At 37.3% G+C, this 26,602-nt stretch overlaps 1 protein-coding gene across 11 annotated transcripts in view; it reads right to left on the bottom strand.

Moving 5' to 3' along the window:
- The window catches only part of gphna (gephyrin a), a 475,089-nt gene that overhangs the window by 122,389 nt on the left and 326,098 nt on the right, over window positions 1–26,602 (bottom strand). For all 11 annotated transcript variants that reach the window (XM_088924522.1, XM_088924523.1, XM_088924516.1 and 8 more), the window contains exon 7: window positions 11,725–11,997. In XM_088924522.1, the coding sequence (XP_088780648.1) occupies window positions 11,725–11,997 (273 nt within the window). The remainder of the gene's footprint in view (window positions 1–11,724; window positions 11,998–26,602) is intronic.

The raw sequence follows: 26,602 nt of genomic DNA, 5'->3' as shown, positions 1-26,602 counted from the left end.
TATATTATAATAAAATAATATATAATTATAATATTATATAATAATATAATATATTGTAATATACTGAATATAATATACAGTATAATAATATATAATATAATATAATATATATTTGCACCTAAGCCTGCATGTCAACATTGACATGATCCATCCATCCACATTCTAACCACTTTATCCAACACAGGATCGTGGGAGAACTGAAGCCTATCCCATCAAGCAATAGTAGGTGCTATTGTTCTGTGCATATAAAGTAAGAGTTATGGAAAACACTCTAACTTCATCATTGATTGAACAAGAATGCACAAATCTAATAAGCTAAGACCTATTCAGAGGACAGTGTAAGTTGAGCTAATTCCAGGAAAAATCAGGAGGAAGTGTGTGAATGTTCAGAAATCATACTGCTGTTCAAGCATCATGTCCACACCCAGCTACTAGTGACACTCCTTTTCCTTCATCGGCATCCATGATCCAGAGCACAAACAATAGTATGGGGTATCATTATCAGGGCCGAGAGACTAAAATGACAAAGGGCTGGACAACAGCAAAAAGAATAGATGAATAGATCCATAATTTTACTGCATTTTCCTAAAGCAAAACAAAACATTGTTTTAGTTTGTAGCTTATTATTTACTACCAATTGAGTAAAATACAAGTCTACATTCCAAATTAAAACTATAGAACAAATCCTGCAGACCTCCTCCTATGACAGCTGTAAAGTTAAATGCAAAGATGACACTAGATGGAAGGAAGTCATTAAGAGAAAAGTGTAAAATAAATTGCAGGCTTTGAAGTACTTTGAGCATAAAAATCCTTTGTTTGTACATACAACACAGAGATGCCAAGCAAAAATAATACATACTGTACCTATACTATTACGAAATTAAAAGCAGTAAATGTACAATATAGTATGAAGTGTACTTAACTAATTTATTATGTGTTTCAGAAGATCCAGCTGTCAAAAAGCAACAGAGGATACTGTTTCCAACTGAAACAGCTTCTTAAAGCAGTTCAGTGTATATGTTCAAAGATACATTTGTTACTTCATTGAGGCTTGCATCATGCAGTCTGGATCTAAGTTGAGAATTTATAAATACAGGATCCAAAAAATGTTTCCACATGGCACCGACTGCAGGGTACAGCCAGACACTATTCAGACATTTGCAGCAGATGAGCAAAAGAATGTTAGTTTTGGATGCACTTCCAAAACAGTAGGGCAATTGCATCCTACACAGTATCGTCTGTATATCCAGGTAAGGCAGCCAAAAGTGAGTTCTGTCCAGTTAACAAGGTTTGTCCTGAAAAATCATAAATCACAACAGACAACAAGTGTGCTAATGTTTTCACACTTTAACAGGTTTCAGAGCTACTCAGTGACTGGGGGGAGTTCAAGCCAAAACATTTCTGATTTAGATTTTCCAATACAACCTGACACACTGCATAAATAAAGCGATTACTGTTTTTTTCATGCTTGTAATAAAGTCAAAGCCCTACAGGACTCAGGAAACTGGCCGCAAAATACCAAAACCACTGAGATGGAATGTTTCTAGGTGCAAACCGAATAAGCACAGTTGAACTTTCTGGAAGTTAAAAACTAAGATGACAATGGTGATGATATATGTGTAAATCAATTACTTGCAGGATACAGAGAGTGGGAGTTACAGTCCAATAAATGGCTCATGTGCATGTCAGGACCAGGATGACATAAAAGAAAGCTTATCCATTCGTTGCTACTCTCCATATGTGTCCTAGGCGAGTATAGCAAGTTTCTTGTGATCTTTCTACAGGGAGGAATGTAATGGAAAAAAATCATCCATAATCTCAGTATGTAATTTCAATGAATATTTAGGTAAATCTGTATTAATATAGGTAGTGCACTGCTGTGTGGGGAGAAAGAAGATACAATAATGATGGGACAGCCACTAGGTGCCGCCAAAGACCCCAAGAGACTTGTGTATATTTCTTATCTGTTATACAGTATATACAGTAATCATAATAGGAACAAATAATAGGTTTATTCCATGCTGAAAAGAGAAGAAAGAAAACACAACTTTTCGGCTGTGGAGCCTTCTTCGGGTGTGAGCCGAAACATTGTGTTTTCTTTCTTCTCTTTTCAGCATGGAATAAACCTATTACTTGTTCCTTTGCAGCCTACACAGGCTGACGCAGCTACCCACCTGAACTACTATAATCATAATAAGTGAGTAATTATTAGATTGGAATGTTCAATGTATTCAAGGTATAAGTAGTGTGGAAAGACTATATTATATTTTAAACAGTAATGGATTTTCTTGAATCCTTGTCTTACATCAGTGTGTGGAGTGGTTATTTTGCTAAGGTGACAAAAGCCATGTAACCTAAAGTAGGAATCTTGCACCACACAGAGCTTTAGGGTGATTTATTATTTCAATAATAGTAAATACTGTGTATGGAATGCATAGAAATGCAAAATATCTCTAAAATAAGCAAGGTTTTGACTTTCAGCAAACTATTGCTGTACTTTAATTAAAAAATTAAAAGATACTGGATTTGTCAATTATGTAAGATGTCATGTGGTATACGGTGTCCTTAACTTTGAGCAAAATATTTTACTCAAACTAGTATTATATGTTTGGTCATTTTGGAATGTTTACAGCTCTGGCAGAAGATTACAGTTATTTATTTTACATTTATCTTGCTCTAGTCTGAGAAAACCTCACTTGTTGATACTTGGTGACTTTCATTTTGGACCCCAAAACAAGAACAATTTCATGATAACTGTAAAAGTTTACAAGGATACCTAATTAAGTGTAAAGTTTGCATGCTCTCCATTTGTTATTATGGAAGTTTTCTGGGTACTCCTACTTCTCTGTCCTCCCACAGACCAGGACAGGTTTTACTTCTGGTGAGGAGTGGTCCTGGGACCCTTACATCATTAGCTTGCCCTGTCAAAAGTGGTTCTGGTTATGCTTGGAATTGAGCACAGTTTGCATTGGCTGGACAGACATGTTAATATGTACAAAATCGTAAGTTTGAAAATTAATACTTGGATCTTATTTGGTGGCTACAACAAACAAGGTTCAATTCCAGGGGAATGTCACAATCAGACAGATTAAGAAAACTGCATCTTTCGGCATGGAATAGAGAAAATTATGTGCAGATTTGATTTGGGTATCCAAAATTGAAAACGTTTTAAAAACTGAAAACAGGAAGCACTTTTCTGTACAGAAATGGTTGTGGTAGTATGGAGCAAGCTGCCTAGCCATGATGTTGAAGCCAATACTATAGATGCAACAGCTGGACGGATCCTTGAATCAAATAACTACTAAGTACCAAACAGGTTAGATGGGCTGAATGGTCTCCTTTGGCCTCCTTTTCTGTACTATTTTTTTCAAGTTTTTTCAAGTAACTTTTTGAATTCTTGGTTCATTAAGTAGTAACTATATCAGTAAGACAGACCAAATGACCTCTCTTATCACACTTTTTGACACCGCATTAGAAAGTTCTTAGATGTGAAAGATCATCTGCAGTCTTAACGTTGTTAGACTTAACATTTGTAAATGTGCACACAACTATGTAACTTTATCAATATTCCAAATTGGAATATGATAAAGGAAAACCTCAGTCAGGGAAACTGAGAAATTTCTGTTTTCAACAGTATGTAAAAAAACTCACAGTAAACAAGTGCTTTGGTTAGTGTGATTATGTTATAATCCAAGGAAAATAACCAGTATCAGTTTCAGTTCCAGTTTCGCATTATCAAAGAAGTGTTCAAAGAAGCATTCAAAGAAGCATTAAAATGCAGTTAGAAAAACTACAATATAATGCTGAACATGGAATGTAATTCCATGGAAATGGTTAGTATGGAATACATTCTTTAATTGTAGTGTCAGAGAAAATGGTGTAAGACGTAGGACGACCCTAACTGCCTGCATGAGTTGTTTCTGAATTTGCTGAGAAGCCGCCCTCATTACCCTCAGCAACCTGTACCTTCAAATGCTCGATACGCATTTTATTACACTACCCCTCAGGGGGTGAGCTGTCAGAGGATTCACTTGAAAATGGATAGTGCAGTACTGAATGCAATTAATAAACATAAGAGATCCTGAATTCAGCCAGGTTACATCAAGTGAATTTTAATGAAAAGCAACCTATAAAGAGAAGGTGACTGGACAGGATTTAGTAATTGAAGGGCATCTTTAATGTTCAGTTAAATATCTAAATTCTCCACCCATATCACAGAAGCCTATTTTCCATGAAAGTCCACTTGGCTACACTGGAGGTTGTTTTCTGTTGTATGCACCATTGGTTAGGGGTTTGGACTTGTAACAGAAAAGTTGTTGGTTCAAATCCCAATTGAGACTCTACTCTTGCACACATCAGCAAGATGCTTCATCTGAATTTTTCCAGTAAAATATCCAGCTCTATAAATAGGTGCAAAAGATTTTTTTGGGGTTTCGAGACAGTTGTGCCCCAGTTGTTATGGCATTGGCCCTGAAAACTAATTCCAGCACAGATCCAAACATTAAGTAACATAGTTGTTTGGGTTGTGGAAACATGCAACAAGCTACCCAGCTGATACCCTTTTTCAAGACATGGCCAATTAACTACTAATTACTAGATGGGATGAATTGCCTCCTTTTGTTTATAACTGGAAAAAAACATTCAAGAATAGTCTGCATGTGTGGGGAAATTTACTTAGCATTCTCCAGACAGGTAAGATTAGTTTCTCTGTCTGCTAGGAAAAATAAACTTTTGTTAAAATGTTTGTTGAAGGGAGCCACTTAGTGCAAGCTGTCTCGCCTTTACCCTGAAGAAGAGAAAATGCATCTTGTGATACCAGTTTCACAGTTCACTTTCTGTACCATCCCAATAACATATACAGATGCAGCCATTCAAAGTTCGCGGTACAAACCCATACCGCAGCAACTACACGTGCGCCACCGCGCGTACCGCGGTATGTCATTGGCTGGCTCGTGGTGCATTGGTCGGTAGTGGAAAGATTTAATCATTTAATCTCTTTACTGTGCACGTTTTAATCTGTTTAATATTGAATATTTAGATGGAATTTTGCAACTAAAGGGAAATGTTAGTAGCTGAGCATAAAAAGAAGAGGAGCATAATGCATCTGAAGGTCATAAATGATATTAATTTAGAAACATAAACATATTATGTAAACTGTATATTGCTGGTCTTGGTACCGTAATTTAAAGAAAAAATACACACCAATATTCCATTTCTCCCTAAACATTTTAAGCATTAACGTTTCACATGTGGTTATTTCGGAAACGTTTTTACGTGCTCCTTCTGATCATATATTACTGTACCTTTATATACTTTGTGAAAATTGATTGATTGTTTTAACCTTTTCTGCGAATACGCTCGTTATTGGATTAAACAAAAGCATACTTTTAGAATTGGGAATATAATATTCCCAATATATATAATATATTATGTGAATAATAGGGAATATAATATGGATTCGCGTATCTAAATAAATTAATAATGGTGTAACTATATTCATGTACTGTTGCACAAACAGTAGTAGTAGTGATATGCGCTTCTCACATGAGTGCCTCGGTGGCGTGATAGGTTAAGTGACTGATTTATAACCCTGAGGTTGAGTGTTCAAACCCAGCTGTTGCCATCAGTTTTCTTTTAACAAATAAACATTTCTTTGAAAAACTAAAATAGCAAATATTATTGGCATTATATTGACATTTTTTATATTTCTAAATATCACAACATGTTCGTACTGTATGTACACAGAGGTACTGCAGGGTGTAGGGCGTAAATCCATGTGATTTACATAATGTTACATTAATGTTATACATTCGCCTGGCACTGCACAGTTATCGCATCTCTCTCTCTGTCTACGTCTACATTGTTTGTAAAGAAACCGGTTTCACAGGTATTTGCAAAGTAGAATAAGGGCAAGTCCACCTTTCCCCATTCACATGTTTTCTTAAAAAAACAGATTCACAACACAAAGCTGTGTCAGTCTTCTATGTAAAAAAAAACTGGTTTGAACACCATGGGTGCTGTTTTTAAGACGCTGCTGAGTAGAGTATAGGAATTTTCCTGCTGTCAGCAGTATTGTGTGTATAGTTGACCCTTACCTGAATGAAAACAGGACATAAAGAAAGGGATTCAGAAATCAAACAAAGCTTTATTCCCGTGCTTACAGTCTGGGTAATTGGAGGCTACACTGTTATGCTTCCTATGGTGATACTGTATATGGGTTTTTCGCACAAAGCCGTATTGAGCAGTATTTCTCGCGTTGTGAACGTGTGTACACAGCGGTCCCCCCGGGTTCCAGTTAGTGCTTAAATACGCATCGATGAAAAATCAGAGGTTTAAAAAAAGAAAATTAGCTCACTGATAGTTTTATGTGGAGGCTGTGAATATTTTCACAAGTCGAGGGCTTTAAAATGCATTTGGTTTGAAGGATTTCTGTGTTTCCCTTGCAAAGATATGAACAAAAGAATATTCGAGCGTGGTCAAAAAAATGGCTTAAAAACGAAGCTGTGTCACTCTTCTGTGCTTAGTGCTAAGTCTGCTTAGTGTGTAAAACACTTGCAGCATTGTGGGTGTTGTGGTTTAAATGCTATTGGCTTGTGAACAGCATTGCCCTCTTCATAGGGGGTGCACAGTGCCACATTAAATAAAAGCACGAGAAAAAGAACACAGTCTTCTGTGTAAAAAAATTAGTTTGAACATCTTGGGAGCTGTTTTTAATAAGCTGCTGAGTAAAGAATATTTTAATTTTCCTGCTGTCAGCAGTATTGCGTATATAGTTGACCCTTACCTAAATGAAAACAGGAGATAAAGAAAGGGTTTCAGAAATCAAACAAAGCTTTATTCCCATGCTTACAGTCTGGGTAATTGGAGGCTGCGCTGTTATGATTTTTATGCACGAAACATGGGTGATTTTTCTTTCTCGTGTATGCTGTAAGGTTTTTACTTCTTAATGAAACGTTTAAAATACACGAATTTAATAAAAACACACGTTTCGAATAGAAAAAATCATATTCTGTTGTCTTCCTGGTATGTAGAACAGATCAGCAGGTCTTTTTTTCCCCAATCAGAGGCTCACCACAATTGACACTCAACCACATCACAGATCTACCACACACACATGCCTCAGGATGGTGACGTCACTGCCTTTCATATGAATCCTTTTTGGTACTGCGCTTAACAATCTTGGGAAGATCACAAAACAAGCCTGTTAGCCTGGTTTTTGGCAAAAAAATAACGCCTGAGAAAGTGAAGTAGCATTAACTAGCAAAGGTGTTTCGCAGACGTAGGCATAGTACATAATTCAGGCTTTATGAACCCTATTAATAACCCTAATTAATCGAATCCCAGGTGTGAGTTCAGAAAGCCTGAATTACGTACTATGCCTACGTCTGCGAAACACCTGATCATCTACTCTAAAGATTTGTGTATATTCTAATTGCAGTGGGGGCAGGGTGTGTGGGGACAGGTTTGGTTGAAATTGCATTGGAGATCTGTGTTCTTCACACCTGAAACATTTTCTCTGAAAGCGTTTTCTTCCCAGTTTAGCTGATCTTTTGCTGCCTACACATGCTTACACAGCTCCCTAGGTAAATTATCATACTTGACTGAGAAAGCTTTAGAGAACTTAACATTTTTATTATCAACAAATTGTAAATATGACGTTTTCATTGGCGTGATTAATTTTTCACTTGAGTGTATGGAAGAGTGTCAGCTGTCAATGAGAGCAGACCCCCCCTCTTAGGCTGGGCAAACATTTTTTTAAATTTTAAAAAAGAAATAAAAAATTAGATATAATGATATAAACATTTACTGCAATACATTTACTTTGGTGGGTAGCCGCGTCAGCCTTCAACGTTTCGGCTGCGAATCCTTCTTCAGGTGTGAGGGTCTTCAGCTCAAAATGAAATGCTTGGAGTTTGTAATGTAGGGCGCCCTGAACGAGTTAAACTTTAATGCAGGAAAAATGTATTTCCCAGAAGCTATACTGATTCTTATGGAAGCCCGTTTCCGCCAGGGAGTAAAAAAAAAACGCACTATGGTATTCTCTCCGATGCAGTGCAATTAAAAAAATATCTCTGATGCTGTTCCTAAATTAATATCATTTATGACCATCAGACGCTTTATGCTCCTTTTCTTTTTTCCAATGGATTGAACAGGGAGAGGCATTTCATGATGTACTTTTCACTGATGAAACAACAGTGGCTCTGGAACAGTTTTCAACCATGTTGTTTTATAAAAAGGGGAGATATGTGAACAAGCAAAACCCAAAACAAACATGTATGCCATAGAGCGTATGCGTTACTGAAGCTAAAAGTTTAGCCTTTGTCACTAATGTAACCACTAAATAAAGACATAAATATAGAAATCCCTACGTTACAAACTGTATATGGCTGGTATTGGTATTTTAAAGAAAAAATACACACCAGTATTCCACTTTCTCCGAAAACATTTTAAGCATCAAAGTCTTACATGTGGTTAATTCGGAAACGTTTTTACATGCTCCTTCTGACCATGTTACTGTTTACTGTTACTGACCATATTAAGTTTAAGTGCCTGCGGCACTTTTCCTGTCCTTCATTAGAAGGTTAGCCTATTCTACTCTGAGAATGTAGAGGGGGTGGGAAATGCCAGCGGTCACTTAATTAGTATTAAAATTTGCACTGATTCCCTTGCGAAGATATGGACATAAGAATATTCATGCGTGGTCAAAAAAAAAGGCTTAAAACGACAAAGTGAAGGCTGTGAAAACATTCACAATGTACTTTATACACAAAGCAAGTATTCTCACAACTCGAGGAGGTTTCCTGAAAATGCTACAGGCGTGCCAAAATCGTTTTTGAACTTCAAGCTAACTTTAATTCGGTTTTCATTGTCAGATTGTGAATCAAAAAAGACATTTAATTAAACTCGGGTTTGCGATTTTAATCAATTACTGTATTGATTGAAACACATATTCCGTACAGATACAGTACAATAACATTCTCCTGTCTTCCTGTGGTGTAAAATTAATTAGTTGGTGATTGAGATAACAATGCATCGCCCACTGAGTGGAATGTTCTCATTTGTTCTCAAGTGTAAAAAGAGGTGATAATTCTTAATAATTCCGTGTCGCATTAACTAACTCTTCAGTTTATTCCGCCAGACAGTACATGAATATAATTATATCGTTATTAATTTGTTTAGATATGAGATTCCATATTATATTCCTTGTCAATCAAAATCTAAAAGTACGCGTTTGTTTAATCCGAAAACGAGCGAATTCACAGAAAAGGTTAAAAGACTATCACTTTTCACAAAGTATATAATCTTAATATGGTCAGAAGGAGCACATAAAAACGTTTCCGAAATAACCACATGTAAGACTTTGATGCTTAAAATGTTTAGGGAGAAATGGAATACTGGTGTGTATTTTTTCTTTAAACTACCAAGATCAGCAATATACAGTACAGTTTAAATAATATGTTTATGTTCCTAAATTAATATCGTTTATGAGCATGTGAAAGGCATGGTAAATCGAAGATTCTCAAGACTTACTTTGTATGATTGGAAACGGATACGTGATCGGATCAACTAAATGCTGTGGTGTTACTTTTTGTCAATGAAAAAATAAAGTTTTTTTGTTTACAAAGACGATTACAAAGAATGTGGACCAGGGTAATACTTTGAGTTTACAGCTTGTCCAAGGTCATTCATTATTAATACTATTAGTGATATCTTCGGTAAAGACTGACAGCAGGAACATTCCTATTCTTTACTCAGCAGCTTATTAAAAACAGCAGCCATGGTGTTCAAACCGTTTTTTTTACACAGAAGAGTGACACAGCTTCGCATTGTGAATCTGTTTTTCCGTGTTTACAAAGAAAGTGGAATATAGTAATACAACCTGCTATATAAATACATATTTTTAGATAATTAGATCCTTAAATTAATATCATTATTAATTTCTTTAGATACGCGATTCCATACTATATTCCCTATTATAAAATGGATAATTCCGGTCCTGAAATCTGATTGGCTGACACACTTTCGAAGCCGTGCTATATTCTCTAATATACGCACACCCCGGAATTTTGACTTTACTGTGTGATAAAGAAATTTTGAAGACTACTTCTTAGCTTAGATAAAAAAGCTTGGATTCTCATGTATCTGATATCTTTTTCTGCTGTCTTTGTTGTGCTCTTGAGGATCCTTGTGATATTTTGAGCTCTCGTTGTATGATAAGTGTCGCATAGTTTAAATCCTTTTCATTCTTAGAAATTATGAAATGCTCGGTTAAAAGCAAGGGAGATTATGTCCGTTATAGTGGACATAAAAATGAGAGTTCGCTGCAGTGTTATAGGAAACCCAATTTTAACAACAAATCGCTGGCGTTATACCCTAGAAGGCACTGAGACAAGGACCAGTAGGAGCGCTCCCGCAGCGAAAAAGAAAATGCCTGACGAACTAGGGATTTGACAGTTTTTCAGTGTTTGTACGATTGATGGAAATGTTCAAATAAATGTGCTAAAGAAATAAACAAAAAACAAGTCATTTATTCTTTTATCATATTGGCTAGCTAATGTCCTGTCCTTGTTAGTTAGTTACTTGTGGCTGTGACTTACTTTGTATGATTGGAAACGAATGCGTGATCGGATCAACGAAATGCTGTGGTGTTACTTTTTGTCAATGAAACAATAAAGTATTTTTGTTTACAAAGATGGTTACAAAGAATGTGGACCAGGGTAATACTTTGAGTTTACAGCTTGTCAAAGGTTATTCATTATTAATACTATTAGTAATGTCTTCGGTAAATACTTTGATGCATAAAATATTTCTGATAAAGGTAGGTTGTGTACTTTTGCCCAACTGAGCAATCTTGATTTTATAAAATATACCAACTTTTTAATGAATGATGATTAACATGCTGTAATACACAGTTTAAATTTAAAAGCTCAAATGCTGTACATGAGAGGTTAAGCTTTATTAGCTCCTCCTGGCGGTTTTACAAGGTGATTCCGGATACTATTAACAAAATTTAATTTCCATATGGTGATTTCAGGTATGAAAATTATACCACGTTTTGATGCGACACACCCACCGCATTATACCACAGCATTCCCCGCTTGTTTTGAATGGCTGCATCTGTACTTGTCCAGAGAGAAGTTACTACAACTATTTTATTCCATTATTTTGTAATAAACAATTCCAAAACTCTGAGGGAGTCTTTGAGCAAGAATGCTAGAGTCAGGGAAGTTTCTTCTTGATAATGGTTTTAGTAACAGTGATTAAAAGATTTGAGTCTGCCTTTGTTGAGAGCAAACACAAGCAATGCAGTGTGGATAGCCTGCCACGCTGATTGCTATGTATGATTTATTAAGTTAAATCCGCAACTTAATGTGGTGTGTTATTACTGCCAATTACTCTGCAGGAAAATGAGGAGGTTATTTTAAGGGCATAGGCTCCTGGGTGATGGATCCAGTGGATTACCTAATGTAGTGAATGTCCAGCCTTTTGGAGAAATGCCTGTATACAGTATGATTGAGTTGTAGTTTTTTTCACCTTTCAAAGTAGGTGAAAGACAGTTGGTCCATTCATTTTACTAGGGGTTCCCTGCATTCTAGCTAGAGAACATAATGGCGGTACAGATGCTTGAGTAAATTCAGGCTTTTCTATCAGGTATTAGGTAACAAACCGTACGGAAGCAATGCACCCCCTGTGTGAGTGGCCCCTGCGCTGCCTGGCACAGACCTTGGCTGCGATGGCGGCGGCAGTGATGTGAGACGAGGAGCTGTCCTCTGTGGATGCCACTCCGCTATCCTTCTTCTCCTCCTCCTCTTCCTCGCACTGTACTCCCTTGTCTTCCGTCTGCTTGTGGGGGCTGGTCGTAGGAGGTGGGGACAGCGGAGGAGGGGGTGAAGGGAGGTCCTCCAGTTCATCATGAACCTCCTTGACTTTCACAATGGCATCCCGCAACAAGTCAATGGCATGAGGTAGAGCGGGCAGGATAAACTGGAAGCATTCCTGAAAAGAAAAAAATTGATTCAGCTAAGGACTTCAGCTAAGGGGCTCCACTATTAAACCATTGACTTCAGTGAAAATGATTATTTTATGCCTTTCAGATGGGATTGTACTTAACAAGCCTTTTAGGGCAAAACCTTTTAACTAAACTAGGCCTAACTGCTGCACATACCAAAGACCTTTTAAGCACAAAAGGGTCTAAAATATATGTAGAACTGTTACTTTGCACTGAACATTTGATTTACTTTACAACACATTTCAAACAAAAAGAGGATCTTCCATTTTTTAAGTGTAACAAATTAATTGACTGATAACGAAATAATTTAAAACTATAGATAAAAATCAATGATGAAATAAAAGAATAGTCACATTCGAATAGTGCTAATAGAATAGCACCAAATTTAACCAGTTATACACAACAAATAATCTTAATAAAGGTAAATTTAATGAATAGAATAGTAAATATGTAACTGTTTTATGAATTAAGTTTCATAACTAAATATGTAAAAATACAGTTTTATGTGGAGAATTACAACAGTAAATGTGTCTCAGGTTTTTCGGTGTAGAGACGCAAAGAAAGGCATGACAAAAAAGTAAAGTTCTTGAGTGCACATATCTGAAATTTAGATTATCATAAATAATATAGAACAACTTTTTTAGGCAAAATCCAGCTGGTCTGGTAACACAACAGAGTCTACTGTATATATTGCAACAAGAAAATGTAGTTTTCAGATTAAGGTTTCAGCCTGAAATTTTTAAACTACCAACTCTCATAGCATCTAACATTAGCATCAACCTGAGGAATTACAAAGCTCTCACTAACCAAACTGCAGGGTCACAGAAGTTGAGGATCAATTGGCCTGCACAGGACCACCCAAAACCTTCTGGTGAAACATACTGTAGCAGTAGTAGGCTGATGGACAGAGCTGAAACTTAAACTGATGAGGCTGAGACCAAAGGTCAAAACCTGTTCTCAAAGGGCTCAATCTTACAGGTGAGTATCATCACTGCTGTCTGTCTCCTATAACTAAATGGGATGAAAACAGTTGTTTCCTTACATGTTGTGAAATCATAGTAGTACTATTTAGCTGAATTGTCAGGAGTAACCCTAAAAATATATATTAGACACCATTCCACAGGATGAAGCCCCAAATTTACAAGTCACAGCCAGATTCTTGTCCAAGTTGGCTGTAACCCATACTAAAACATTTGACAAAAGTATGCACAAAATGCAAGGTAGCAGCTGTCCCTAAACACAGTTGGATCTGCAAGAATGCATAATGTACTTGAATAATATCACCTTAACCTTCATATTTCAGCCAGATGTATTTGCCATTATTAACATGTGGTATATTTATGAGATCATTACAAAACTTGCTGGAAATGTACAGGAACCTCTATGCAGTAGATGGCATGAAGATAAGGATTTCCTATTACATACAGTACAAGATTGCCTTGAAAGTGTGTATGCATAACGAATTTATTAAATCGGCTTCAGGCTAGTGCCTTTACAGTATATCTATTCATGTTACATCAGATCTTTAGCAGTTTATTATACTAAAAAGAACACAAAAATCCCAGACTATGGTATTTTGACTTCACACAACTGAAATAATTAAAATACTTCTTTCATATGGAACACATGGTGGTGCAGTGGTTAGCATTGTTGCCTCACTGTACTAGGACCTTGGCTTCAAATTTGGACCAAGGGTAGACCTAGCTTCTTCCCACAGTACAAAGAAATACTAGTTAACTGGCTTCTGGGAAAACTGGCTCTGGTGCATGTGTCTGCATATGTATAATAATAATTAATAATTTCTTACACTTATACTGTATAGCACTTTTCTAGACACTCACTCAAAGTGCTTTACAGGTAATGGGAACTCCCCTCCACCACCACCAATGTGCAGCATCCACCTGTGTATGCTCTGCGATGGACTGGTGTCCCATCCAGGGTGTGTACAGCCTTGCACCCTTTTTTCGGGTTAGGCTCTGGCCCCCATTCAACCTTCTATTGGATAAAGCGGTGTGAAAATGGATGGTCGGAGTTCTTTCAAAGGACACAATTGTATACACTTGTAAACATAATTGCATATATGAATAAAGAGGGCAGGTATCCTTCACTACTATTAACCTAGTATTACCTTTATTGTACACCCTTGCATACAAAACTATATTCCAATCAATTAATCAATTATACTTCCATAGGTAGTATTTTCAAAACACTGAGTCTTTGAGGACAGCTCCTGCATCAGCCTTTAGTGGCAGCCCTGCGTTACTAAATCTTTCTGAGTGCCCACTGCCACAGTACTTCAGTCCAAGCCTTCACAGAAGGAAATTCCTTTTGCAATTTAATTCAGTATTGGTAAGATGTCAACCAACAGTACAACCAGTTGGGAGCTGCTGAGCAAATCCAGAACTCAGTGCCTCTAACTATTTTGAGCTGAGCCAGGTAATCAGCATGTGTATTTAAGGGAATTTAAAAATTGTGAAGTTCTCCAAATAATGGTGGAAGCCTCGCCATTTTCTCACTGGAAAAGAGTCTAAGTAATCGACCTCACTGAAGGCATTCAGTCCATCATATGTTGGAAATGAGTACACACTGCTAAAGTGAGAATGTGAAGGTTAAATCATGATGTTTTTTCACCGTTAACTATTTTTCATGACAAGTAATGATAAAATTATTAAAGGAAAATGCACATTTACATTTATACAGACAAGGATTGGGGGGTATCTAATTATCAATTAAATTGAATTAGCATTTTAAAAACATTTGTAAAAATGCTACTTTCACATCAATGCTGAAAGCTATCAGTTCATATTAGTACAGCTCACACAAGATTTGACAAATGTGGTGCTGAAAATCTGCAGGTTGTTTATGAACGTTTTCCAGTGGGTCTCTAAAATAAACACTTTTTACAAAATAATGAGGATGACCTAATTTTAAGGTATTTAAGAATGACCCATAAAAGCTACTGGGCTATGGATCTCAAAAGCCAGGATCAGTCTCTCTTGTAGCACAGGTATTTGCTGTTTTAATAACTCAGCATCTCCGAAATTCCATTTGGTCTTCCAGCTCTCTCTGATATAATTATAAATGGTCTGCCCACAATACGTATGAACTTGTAAATGAGGCAGAATTACAATAATTAGAAACAAGCACAAACATTTTCAGTTGCACTCTATACTACAGAACCCTAATTCCTAACTTCAAACATACACATACAAGTATATACGATGGGCATTCTCCCATTTCCATTTAAAAGACTGCTGCTTTCCACTTTTCAATTCCCCAAGCAAAAATCAATTAGACATATCCATCCAGCACAGACAAGCACAATTACTGGTGTGGATTTTAGCCTACGATGCTAAAGGTTACATAACCCTTACACTGTCTCTTTGAATTAAAACACCAGGAGAAAAACATCATATTAATTTGACACAACCTTAAAACTGGGAGAGAAGTTTTTGACTGCAGTGTCATAAACAATAAAGAGAAGCCTGGGGCTTGTTTACCTGGAATGGATAATAGAGTGCGACAATCATGACGCAGGATACTGCTTTGAGCTCTACACTGCAAACAGGTACTTCACCTCAGATTTAGGTGGAAAAAAAGAAAAAAACACCACTACTGACAAATTCTTGTGTCACAATTTAAATCAAGGAAGAGTACTTTGAGATGTGGGTGCCTAAATTATAAGCACATTCAACTCCTATCTATAAACCAGTTAAATCTTCATGCTTCTGCATCCAGTCAAGTCTAGGATTTGTCAAGGACACTGCCTGACTTGCATTTAAAAGCACTGTGATTTGCATTATACTGTAGGTTTGTGCCCAACTTTGTAACCTTTGACCAGTGTAATACTGCTTATGATATCCCTTTTAAAAAGTGACTATACTACTGAAATATAATTAAACTTTAATTTAATATGGACTGGGACCTTTTTATGCAAATATTCAGACTAGACATAACATATTAAGCATCATATTATAGTATCAATATTAAATTCTTAACCTGTGTACTATATGTTGGTACAGTATGTGGGTAGATTTAAATATAAATTAGCATACACAAGCCCAAATAACTTATACTTCATTACAAGATACAGTACTTCCTGTTTTCTCTGAATCAGGAAGGCCTAGGCTGCAGACATGCAAGCGTACAGTATTTCTGAGTAATATCTTTACTGTGCACTTGCAGGTCAGTGAGTGCCCAAGTATGAAGGTTACAAAAGGACACAGGACACCATGACTGATTACAGAGGAGTGGGAAAGGCCTTAAGGGTTAGGTTGCAAGTCTGGGAAATTACTTAGAAGACTGAATATATTCTTCTGACAGCTGGCAGGTGGCTCCCAAAAATGCAGCAAACAGCTTAAACATAAATTTAAAAGTATAGCTGATATATGCTGTAGTATAATTTACTCTTCATTATTCAAGGCTGCAAGGCTTGGAAATGTGAAATTTAATGCTGGACCAGTAGACAAAATATTTTGTAAATAATGTAGTTTGAGCATTGGATATTACACTAATGTTCCATTTAACACTGCCTGGATTTGTAAATGGGACTGTTGAATTGTCGACACAGATGATCGCTGATACAACCAATATCACGTGATGAGTGGATAGCTCTGTCACCATGCAAACTGTAAAGGAACAAGAAGAAATTGATGGTTAAAAGTAGGAAGAAAGAACAAAAAAACTAAATTAGGAAGTCTTTACACCTGATGTAGGCTTCACAGCTGAAACATTGTATTTTTTTTCTTTCTTTCTACTTTCTCTGTACTGGGAGCTGCTTGCTGCCTGCAGCATGAACCGTAGCATTCTCGTGAGTGCTCATTCCATCCGAACCCGTGAGTATCAGGTTGGCCGCCTGTCTGTTCCTCCTGTTCCCTTTCAATCAGAAAATCTGATATACAGTAGGCAGTGTCTGGCTAGAGCCCTTCAGGTCCTCCATATTCAAATGCAGGACATAATGCAGTCTATCACTGCTAAGGCAGGATTCCAAAAGTGGGCGTGAGACCACACTACATCAGATACCTCAATGTCAGAGCATTGATCCAGTGGTATTTTAGGACTTAAATGCAGTGATTAAATGGAGGATTGGCTCTCTGATTGAAAGGAAGAGACAGACATGTTTGAACATGGTGAAGTTGATCATTAAGAAGTAAAAGGCACCCAGACATTGCCTAGATCAGGTTGTCCCACCAAATTGAGGAGGCAAGCATGTAGTGAACTGGTTAGGGATGCCTGTGAGGCCAACAGCATTTTTTACAGAGTTCAGGGAAAATCTTTACAGGTCATCAATATCCTGATGCCTCTACAAAGCTGGCCTATGTACATGGCAAAATGGAAAACCCAATTCAAAACAGCCAAGCAGAGAATATACTGTACCATGCTGGTGTGCAAAGGTGCTTCCACTAAATATTGAGTTCACAGGTCTGAAAACATATGTTATCAACATATTTCATTTTTTCAATTTATCTTTGCTGACTAACTTTCATTCACTCTTTTTTTTCTCTCAGCAGTGTTCAGTTTGAGCATTCAGGTGAATAAAACAAAGTTTAAAAAAATGTATATACATCCTCTGTAATTCATGAAATGGGACACTATAGGAATGACCTGAATACTTTTGCAAGCCACTGTATGCCCACTGATTTACCTGTAGGACTCTAAAATAATTGACAGGAAATACTCTTCGTGACATACAGTATAAAGCGTGTAAACTAACAGTATTAATAAAGACGAAGAATTTAGGGGCTCTTTAAGCTTTAATTCACATTCACTTATTACAAATACCCTCAAAAGACCAAATGCGGCTTCAAAGAGACTAGAACTTAAGAATTCTGTTTGACAAGGCTGGTTAATTTAGGCTGCATTATCTCTGGATGTCCTAGAAGAAATATTTAATAGGATAGAAATTATGTTACATTTTGCTGGGATTTCCAGACATCAGTTACAGTATAACTCTACAGGCATTAAACTAGTAAAATGTTATCACCTTAAGAAATTAAAAGTGCAGATTTCTCAAAACTAAATACAACAATGAAATCCATTATATCACTTTATATGAAGTCATGTATGTGCTCTGGATTATATTTTCTGAAATAGAGGTTGTGACAGTTGTGTAAAGCTGGATGCTTGCAAATTGATGACTGTAATATTTTCAAGTTATTTTTGCTTGTACTTTGTCTTTGTCTTTCAAGGCTGGAATGAGGAGTATCACCAAGGCTTCTTTCTTCCATCACCTGAGATTTTATTTCTCTGTCTGATATGGAAAAAATAATTGTATTTAATCAAGACTTGAGCACTGTAACATGCTGCCTAATGGTGCAACATCAGAAGTCTTTAACAAGCTACAAAAATCCCCAAACTGATCTACTATCTTTACATTGGGTACCTGACACATACATGATTTTAAGCTGCTTTTGATGACATACAGTATAAAAACCTTAAGAAGCTGGGAACTAAATGACCCTTACCTAAATAACTTACTTTGCTCTTCACTCCTAATTGAAGCCTCACATCCATTGACAAAAAATCTTCACTGTATTCCTAAGTCAAATCAATTGAGGGCATATAGTATGTGCCTTTCAGTATGCAATACCAAAGCTCTGTAATGCTTTACCCCCGCTTCAGAGTGTAGCGCTCTGGATAAGGAGTTCATGTGAACCCACGGTCAAATTGAAATCACAATTAAAATGATTTTTACTGTGAATTTAAGTGTTCTTATGTTCTTATCTGAATCTATTTTGTCTTCATACTGCACTTAAATTGCTTATTTTTAATTATTGTTGTCCTACTATGGCACTTAACAATATGATATAATTTAAGAACATTTCAGACCATGCCATTCTTTCAAACACAAAATGATTTCATTTTGGTCTCTTATTTTTAAATTTATTTTTTTTAAGAAGCAACTAAAGGAATATAAAAATATACATAGTAACTGCAATAAGTAAGGAAGCAAGATAAAGGTGAAAAAGATTCACATGGATATAATTTTAACAGGTGCAGTGCTTTAACCTTGTCTGCTTCATTATGCATTCTCTGAAGAGAGCCACCAAATATCATTTTACAAATGTCTGACTTTGTGCGAACATGGTCAAATACTGAAGTATTCAAAGGACATGATCTCAGCTAAAATTCCTTGCCAGTTAACAGGGGAATATGGACTCTATGTCATTTTATTAAACTGAGGGGGTATGGTGTAGTGTTTTGGATAGCAAAAGGATGGACATTTAAGATGATCATTGACCTGGGTGACCTGGGTGACCAAACAACTCCTCCACAGATGGGAATGGGTATGATTATGAAAGATAAATCCATGAAACCTGCTGTGATTGTAATCAAACTCAATATTTTCCTTGATACCATGCACAAACATGTCCATTGGCAAAAAAGATTTCTTAGTGCAGTAGCTTGACATATGGGACATGTACTTGAACAGTTTTGGAGACTTTTTTTTTGTTAAAACAATATGTGCCAATTACATATTTTTGATTATGGAGCAGTTATGCATGAATAATACATAACCATGGGAGGTCTTAATACCTTATATTTTGAAACACACATACTTCTTACTTGTACAAGTTTGCATTTAAGAAATACACAACTGTATCTGTATCACAACAGAAATCCTATTAATATAATAAAATCAAGATAAAGTCCTTTAGTTCATAAATTCACATGATACCATAATTTGACAAAGTTGTTGTGCTGTTAACTAAAAAAAGCAGTAAGATTTTGTTTTCAATTCTTCACTGCTCCTTTTGTCATCACAAGCTTGGTGTCACGAATCTCCCTCACGCAGGCAAGCGCTCCCGCATTTCCATGAGCTCTCCCCATACCAAACGTGCATGCGTCAATCAGTCCTCTACTTAACCCTCATCAGTCCCCCGGTCAGTGCTCACGATTGAGATTCTCTCCCTGACCTTTCCTACTATCTACGCCTTTGTCTTACTATTGATTCTTCCCTGGACCTCGACCCTGCTTTTTCCGACTACCTCTGTGCAACTCGATTTTGTACCTTCGCCTCTAGAACGCACTCTTGGATCCTGACCCCTGCCTGTCTCTTCGATTACGCCTCTGCCTTCCGAATCCACTCCGACACCTCTTCTACACCTTCCCGGACTCCGACCCCAGCCTGCTTCCTCGATTATGCCTTTGCCTACTGATTCTGTGCCTACGCCTCTTCTACGCCTTCCCGGACTCCGACCCCAGCCTGCTTCCTTGATTACGCCTTCGCTAACCGATTCTGTGCCTACGCCTCTACTACGCCTTCCCGGACTCGGACCCCTGCCTGTTTACTCTGACTACGCCTACGTCTAGTGCCAACCCTACCTAGGGCACCGCATTGGATCCCTATCCTCCGCAGTCAGCCCCTGCATGACACTTGGATGGTAAAATGAATTAAATCATCTAGGAAAAATACTCCATTTAAGAAATAATTTCCTAAACCACAAAGTTAAACCCTCTTAAATATTTAGAAATATTATTTGTAGTAACATTTACAGGAAATAGTGCCTTGAAAAAGTAAACCCCCTCTTCCAATAATGTCACATTTTGTTTTATTACAAATAATGTACTCTCAATTTAATAATGTCATGTATCTCAATGTAATAATTACAGAAGTCAGTATGTTTAATCAAAACTAGAATACCCCAACACTTTTTATGCCAAAAAGAAATTAATTGTCAGCAGAAACTGTAAAGAAATATCTACCAACTTTGCATACCAGGGTGGAATAATTTTCTTCCATTCTTTGTAGCAAACTTATTCAAGCTGTCAAGTTTGTTGATGATCTCTGATGACCTCATTTACTCTTGTCACAGATTTTCTGTTGGATTCAAGTCAGTGAAGAACATTCACTTTCTTCTTGTTAAGCCACTCCAGCATAGCTTTGGACTTTTTTTTGTGCTGCTGAAAGGTGAAAATGTCAGTCCAGACCGAAGGTTTTTCTGTGAGATTTCCCCATATTTTGCTCCATCTATTTGACTCTCAGTCTTGAGAAGCTTCCTAATCCTTGTAGTGAGAAACAGCCCCATAATATTATGCTGCTTCTACCATGATGATGGAAACTAGCAATGGTGTTGACTGGTTGATGAGCTTAATTGGGTTTGCACCAGATATAATCCTTAACATATAGACCAGAGAGTTCCAATTTTGTCTCATTCGACTTCTTATTAATCAACTTCACCATGCACACAAGGATATTCAGTGTCTATGTTTTTTGTAGTCTTCATCTGATCTGTGCCTTTCTACAACCTTATTACCAATGTGTGGAATTCTTACTTGTAATATGACATCAGTCAGGTAGTGTGTGAACCACTATTACTGCATAGAGAGGCAACTAATTTAATTCAACGAATTCTAATTAACATGTTTTGATTTTAATTGGATATTTTGGTTTAATAGATTTCTCTTCACAGTTTTCTATTGCCATTTAACTTCTTTCATACAAAAAAAGGGTTTCGTTTCAGCATTCAAGTTTTGATTAAAAAATGAGCTTTGAAAAGCATAGATCATTTTTAATTCAACAACATGGGACATCATTGTAAGAGGGTGAATACAATTGCAAGACACTGCACAGTATAATACTGTTACTTTAAATGTGGCCAAAACTGTTATTGAATTCAACCTTTTTAAAACTGGCACTATCTACATTTTCTAACCGATTTGTCCATTTCAGAGTCGCAGGTTAGCTGGAGCCTATTCTGGTAAGCAACGGGCGCAAGATGGGATACACCCTCCACAGCTGCATCCTCACAAAAACACTCTTAGTCACACTTCAGTCACACTCGCACAGCACACACCATGATCTTTTCTTATTTTCTTCCACCAGGGTGATGCGGTGGCTAAGGATCTGCGCCTGTGGCTGGAAGGTTGCTGGTTTGTATCCCACAGCCGGCAGAGGAATTCTACTCCATTGCACCCCTGTGCAAGGCCCTTAACCCCAGCTGCTCTAGGGGCACCGTATAAATGGCTGACTCTGTGCTTTGACCCCAGGCTTCTCTCCCTGTCTGTGTGTCTCATGGAGAGCAAGTTGGGGTATGCGAAAAGACAAATTCCTAGTATAAGAAATTGTATGTGGCCAATAAAGTGATCTTATCTTATCTATACCTCAGCAGCCTTCTGACTTTCAGTCCTTGTGTACCCTCCCACACTGTGTCACTGATGAACACAAACACTCAAACATCCCTGTTGCTGCAGTTGCTTCTCACCAAGCCAAACAAGCCAAACATCAAGCCAAACACACTTGCACACAGTGGGTTTAGCAGTGATTTCCACCAACATATATTGTTACTTCAGAGAAGCCATTTTCCTTCTTTCTCTGAAGCTGAGATAGCCCCTGGAGTCTCTCAAAAGAGATAGGTCATAACACATAAATCGCACAGCCCATGGTTGTAGCTCACAGTTGAAGCTTCAATCAATTCCCTGCAGCTGTGGCTCCCTAAATGGAGACCAGATGATTGCCTGTCCTATCACAACAAACGTGGCAGGAAGGCAATGCGTCAACTCTTTGGACATATACATCTCAAGAATTACGAATCAAAATAATTTGTTTTTGGCTTTTTAACACTAACAGTGATCTATGTTTCGATGTTTGGACTGGTGTTCTTCCTTATTTGCTCCATAAATAAAACAACACAATCAGTCCCCAAAAAATTTGTTGACATAAGCAAAGGAGAGTACTTGACAACCAGGGTGTTATTAGGTCTAAACAGACCTGATTTACAAACATTTAAATTGGAATTGGGCAGATACTGTACATGGTAAATGAAACATAATAATAAGTAGGAAAACAATAGGACACACAGATTCAGCCATTCAAAACCGCGAGGTACACTGCATTAAAATGTGTGGGCGTGGCGCAATATACAGCATCATACCACATGTTAGTTAAAATATGATAATAGTATCTGGAAGCACCTTGTAAAACTGCCAGGTAGAGCTAATAAAGCTTAACGTCTCATGTACAGCATTTGGTTTCGAATCCTGGTCACTGCTGAGGGACAATCTTTTTCCAATTAAGAATTTAAGTTGTATACTCTTTAGACTTTTAATAATTTTAAACTGTGCATTACAGTATGTTAATCATTAAACATTAAACAGTCAGTATATTTTATAAAAGTAAGATTGCTCAGTTGGACAAAAGTACACAACCTTCCACCTTCATCATAAATATTTTAATTATGCATAAATATTTTATGCATCAAAGTCTTTAACTTGGTAACTTACATGGGTTCTGGTTTTAATGTGCTTGTTCTAACATTATTAAACTTATATTCTGTACTTCATAAAAAGTTATAACGTTTTATCCTTTTCTTACGAATACGTAGTAAGAACACTACTTGCTGTTATTGTAAAAAGATAAATGTTATAGTGATTTAATGTCACTTGATAGTTATATTAATATGGAATCGTGTAACTAAGCAGCTTAAGTAAAGTGGACGTTTTGGAAACATTTGTTTCTTTTTTTAAAAAAAAACTTCTATTGTCCTTGAAGTGGTAATGAGCGCTGTAATGTAGCGAGCTGCACCCAGGTGGTTCAAAGCATGATCGGAGCATTACTTTCGGTTTGTTTCTCATATAGCCAAATGCATAAAAATACTCCACTATTAAAGTTTGTTTTGGCTCTGGCGTGAATTTGTGTATCTGGACAAATTAAGTGATGGTACTGTGATTAAGGATTACTTTGTGAAAGTCTTTAAACAAAGGAGGGAAGAAGGGTTATTTTTACAATTGGCACTCCGAGATTCTGACTGATTTAATTTCCCTCATTTAGCTGAAATGGATAAAGAAATCATGCAGTAGTTATACTGTACGTATTGGAAGGCACTCTGTTTTATTAACAGACATTCCGACTGAAACCTGTGTGGTACAGTGATATGGACGTGGGTAATGTCATCCCCATTAAACAATGTGCTTATTGCGCAAATCCTGCTAAATTAGAAGCATTGCAGAAGGTGATAAACTGTACATTATTTACTGGAGAGCAGTTGAGTTCAAAGAAGGAAGTCTGTGAAGCCCCCGTTTATTGGTACCAAACATTGATGAGATATCACGGTTCTGTAGAGATCACAGAAAAGCGACCGCTGGAACTCCACCAGACATTGTATGTACTGTTTAACCATAGTCAAGGACCGATGCGCTGTTCCCATTTGTAACAGGGTGTAGCGGCAAGGCTAATTAAAAATATAGGAATTAAGTTTGCTGCTCCCTTGCCAGTCCTTCTCTCCTTCATCTCAGTGGTGCTGGATACAGAGAGGCCATTCCATTTGGTTCACATTTAAGGTGTTTTTCTAGCTGATAGAGTGTCCTGATAAAGAACAACTCCCAATGCTGAGATTCACCAGCAACCCTAATAAATGGTCATCTCTGGCGCCTTACTGTCTGGGAGATTCCAAGGGAGAGTCTCATCCCAAGGTTTACAACCCTAAGGTCAAAGTGTACTGTTACTCATCCTCAGCCAATCAGGAACTGGTAGGGCAGGTTAACCCCACGTGGGTCTCAAATGACCGCAGAACTTTAAACCAATCAATGACCGTAGTTCCTCCAGGTAAAACAGGCAGCACAGGGCTCCTCCAGGACATTCTCAGACTCATCTCGGACAATCACGTAACGGCCAGTGTGTCCAAGTGCCAGGACTTTCCTTTGTTCTAAGAGTCGAGAACGGAGGTCGCCACACATAACCAAAGGTTAGCCCAGCAGCAAGCCTCGTGAACCCAACGCGAATGCTCACCTGATCAATGAGTGTACTACGGTCGGAACTGTGGACAGCTGAATCTCAGGATTCAGGACAAACACTACAATGGGAACGAACCAGTCTTCTTCCCGTCTAAAGAGTGTGACCTACTTGGACCCGCAGTCACTTTTCTCGTGTTCATAAACTCTCGCTAGTAAAGTCAGAACTAACTAGCCGGTCTTCAGAGAGTCACTGTCAGCGTGCCGCAGCAGAAATCTCTCTCCTTCTCTCACGTTGAACCAGCACTGCCTGGCACCGGGCTAGAGAACGCCGATTGGACACAGCAACAGCCTTCCACTGTTCCTTTGTGTCCGCGGGAGAGCTGAGTCCCCACAGATTGGATGAATATTCAACCTTCTGCATTACAGCTTGAGAATTCAATTGTTACCTTCAACGCCAGTTGATATCAATTTAATTCCTATGAGTGATGTACTTGCTTTTGAGTATCTAGTGTAGAAGTTGTAATCCAAGTTCATTTACGAAACAGTCTAAGTGAATGGTATACTGAATGTATGTCCCTCTTGGTTTGTAACTCTTTGTGATTGAATATATACCTTTTGTATTCTGCTAACCCTCACTATAAGATCTGTTATGTTTATATGCACATTTTATGTATTAATAAATGTATTGTCAGGTATTGGTATCCGTGTGTGTGCGTTGCTGAGTTATCCCGCAAGGTCGGTTTTCTAATAGCCATCAAAGAATCATTTTGTGACTTACTGCTACAATTAATAATTGTCCCAGTAAATGCACAAAACCCTACATTTATTGGTGCCTCGTGAGAGGATGCCTACAAGGGTTACTCCCTGGAAAAAAGTTCCTTTTAACCTGGAGTTTGTAATGTTGGGTGCTCTAAATGAGTTAAGCTTTGGTGCAATATAAATAAACGTATTTTCCACAAGCTATACTGTAGTGGCTTTAAAACTATACAACATCGCGCTGTTTGCATGTGGCACATTTTTGTTCAAGTTTTAAAACTAAAGTATGGAAAAACAAGAAAGAAAAAACAGTTCATTTGATTGCTGGTTGCCTTATGTTAAACAGCAACAATGACAACAGAGCATGCTACTGAAAATTCCTTCCCATCCCCCGAGCAGAAATGTCTATTCTACAGTACATAACATTACACAGCGGGGTGTTAACACTCCTAGCCTTTGTGAGACGTACGGAGCTGTGTTACATAAAGTGGCTGCAATGGAATATACTAGTAAGAAAAAAGTTAATTCCAAGCTGGAAATAAAAGACACAACGTGTCTCCTCTATAAATCTTCAGTTTACAGACCGTCCAAGGTCATTTATTATTAATAATATCTTCCATATTGCACTAAAATTGTAACGTTTTTTACAAGTGTAAATCCACCTATTTTCTAACCGCTTTATCCAGGACAGGTAACAGTTTTAGCCCTTCCCTTTCCTTCTAGCCTGTTCCCATTTTTAACCATCTTGTGTCCGAATCGCACTGGGTGAGAGAAGGGAGAGACAGAAAAAAAGTGAAACCCGTTTTTCTGATAGTCAGATTTAACTTATGTTTGAACACAGTCTTGCAAATTAATGTTTTTACAAGATGTGGAAGTGCACCAATTTATCACAGTGCGAAATTTAATACTAATATTGATTAAAATTAAAAATTAAACATAAAACATGTTTACAAAGAAAGTGGATTACAGTAATACTACCAGCTATATAAACACATATATTTAGATCCTTAAATTAATATCGTTATTAATTTCTTTAGATAAGCGATTCCATATTATATTCCCCATTTAGCGGATTCTAAATAGGGTTTTTACTGCAATAATGAGCGCAGGTATTCATAGAAAAGGTTAAAAGAAATTTCAGAAATTAAACAAAGGTCTGGAACA

This window comes from Atractosteus spatula, chromosome 9 (genome assembly GCF_055471065.1).
Source record: "Atractosteus spatula isolate fAtrSpa1 chromosome 9, fAtrSpa1.hap1, whole genome shotgun sequence".
In the NCBI taxonomy this organism is placed as follows: domain Eukaryota; kingdom Metazoa; phylum Chordata; class Actinopteri; order Semionotiformes; family Lepisosteidae; genus Atractosteus; species Atractosteus spatula.
This window is presented reverse-complemented; position numbering and strand designations above follow the sequence as displayed.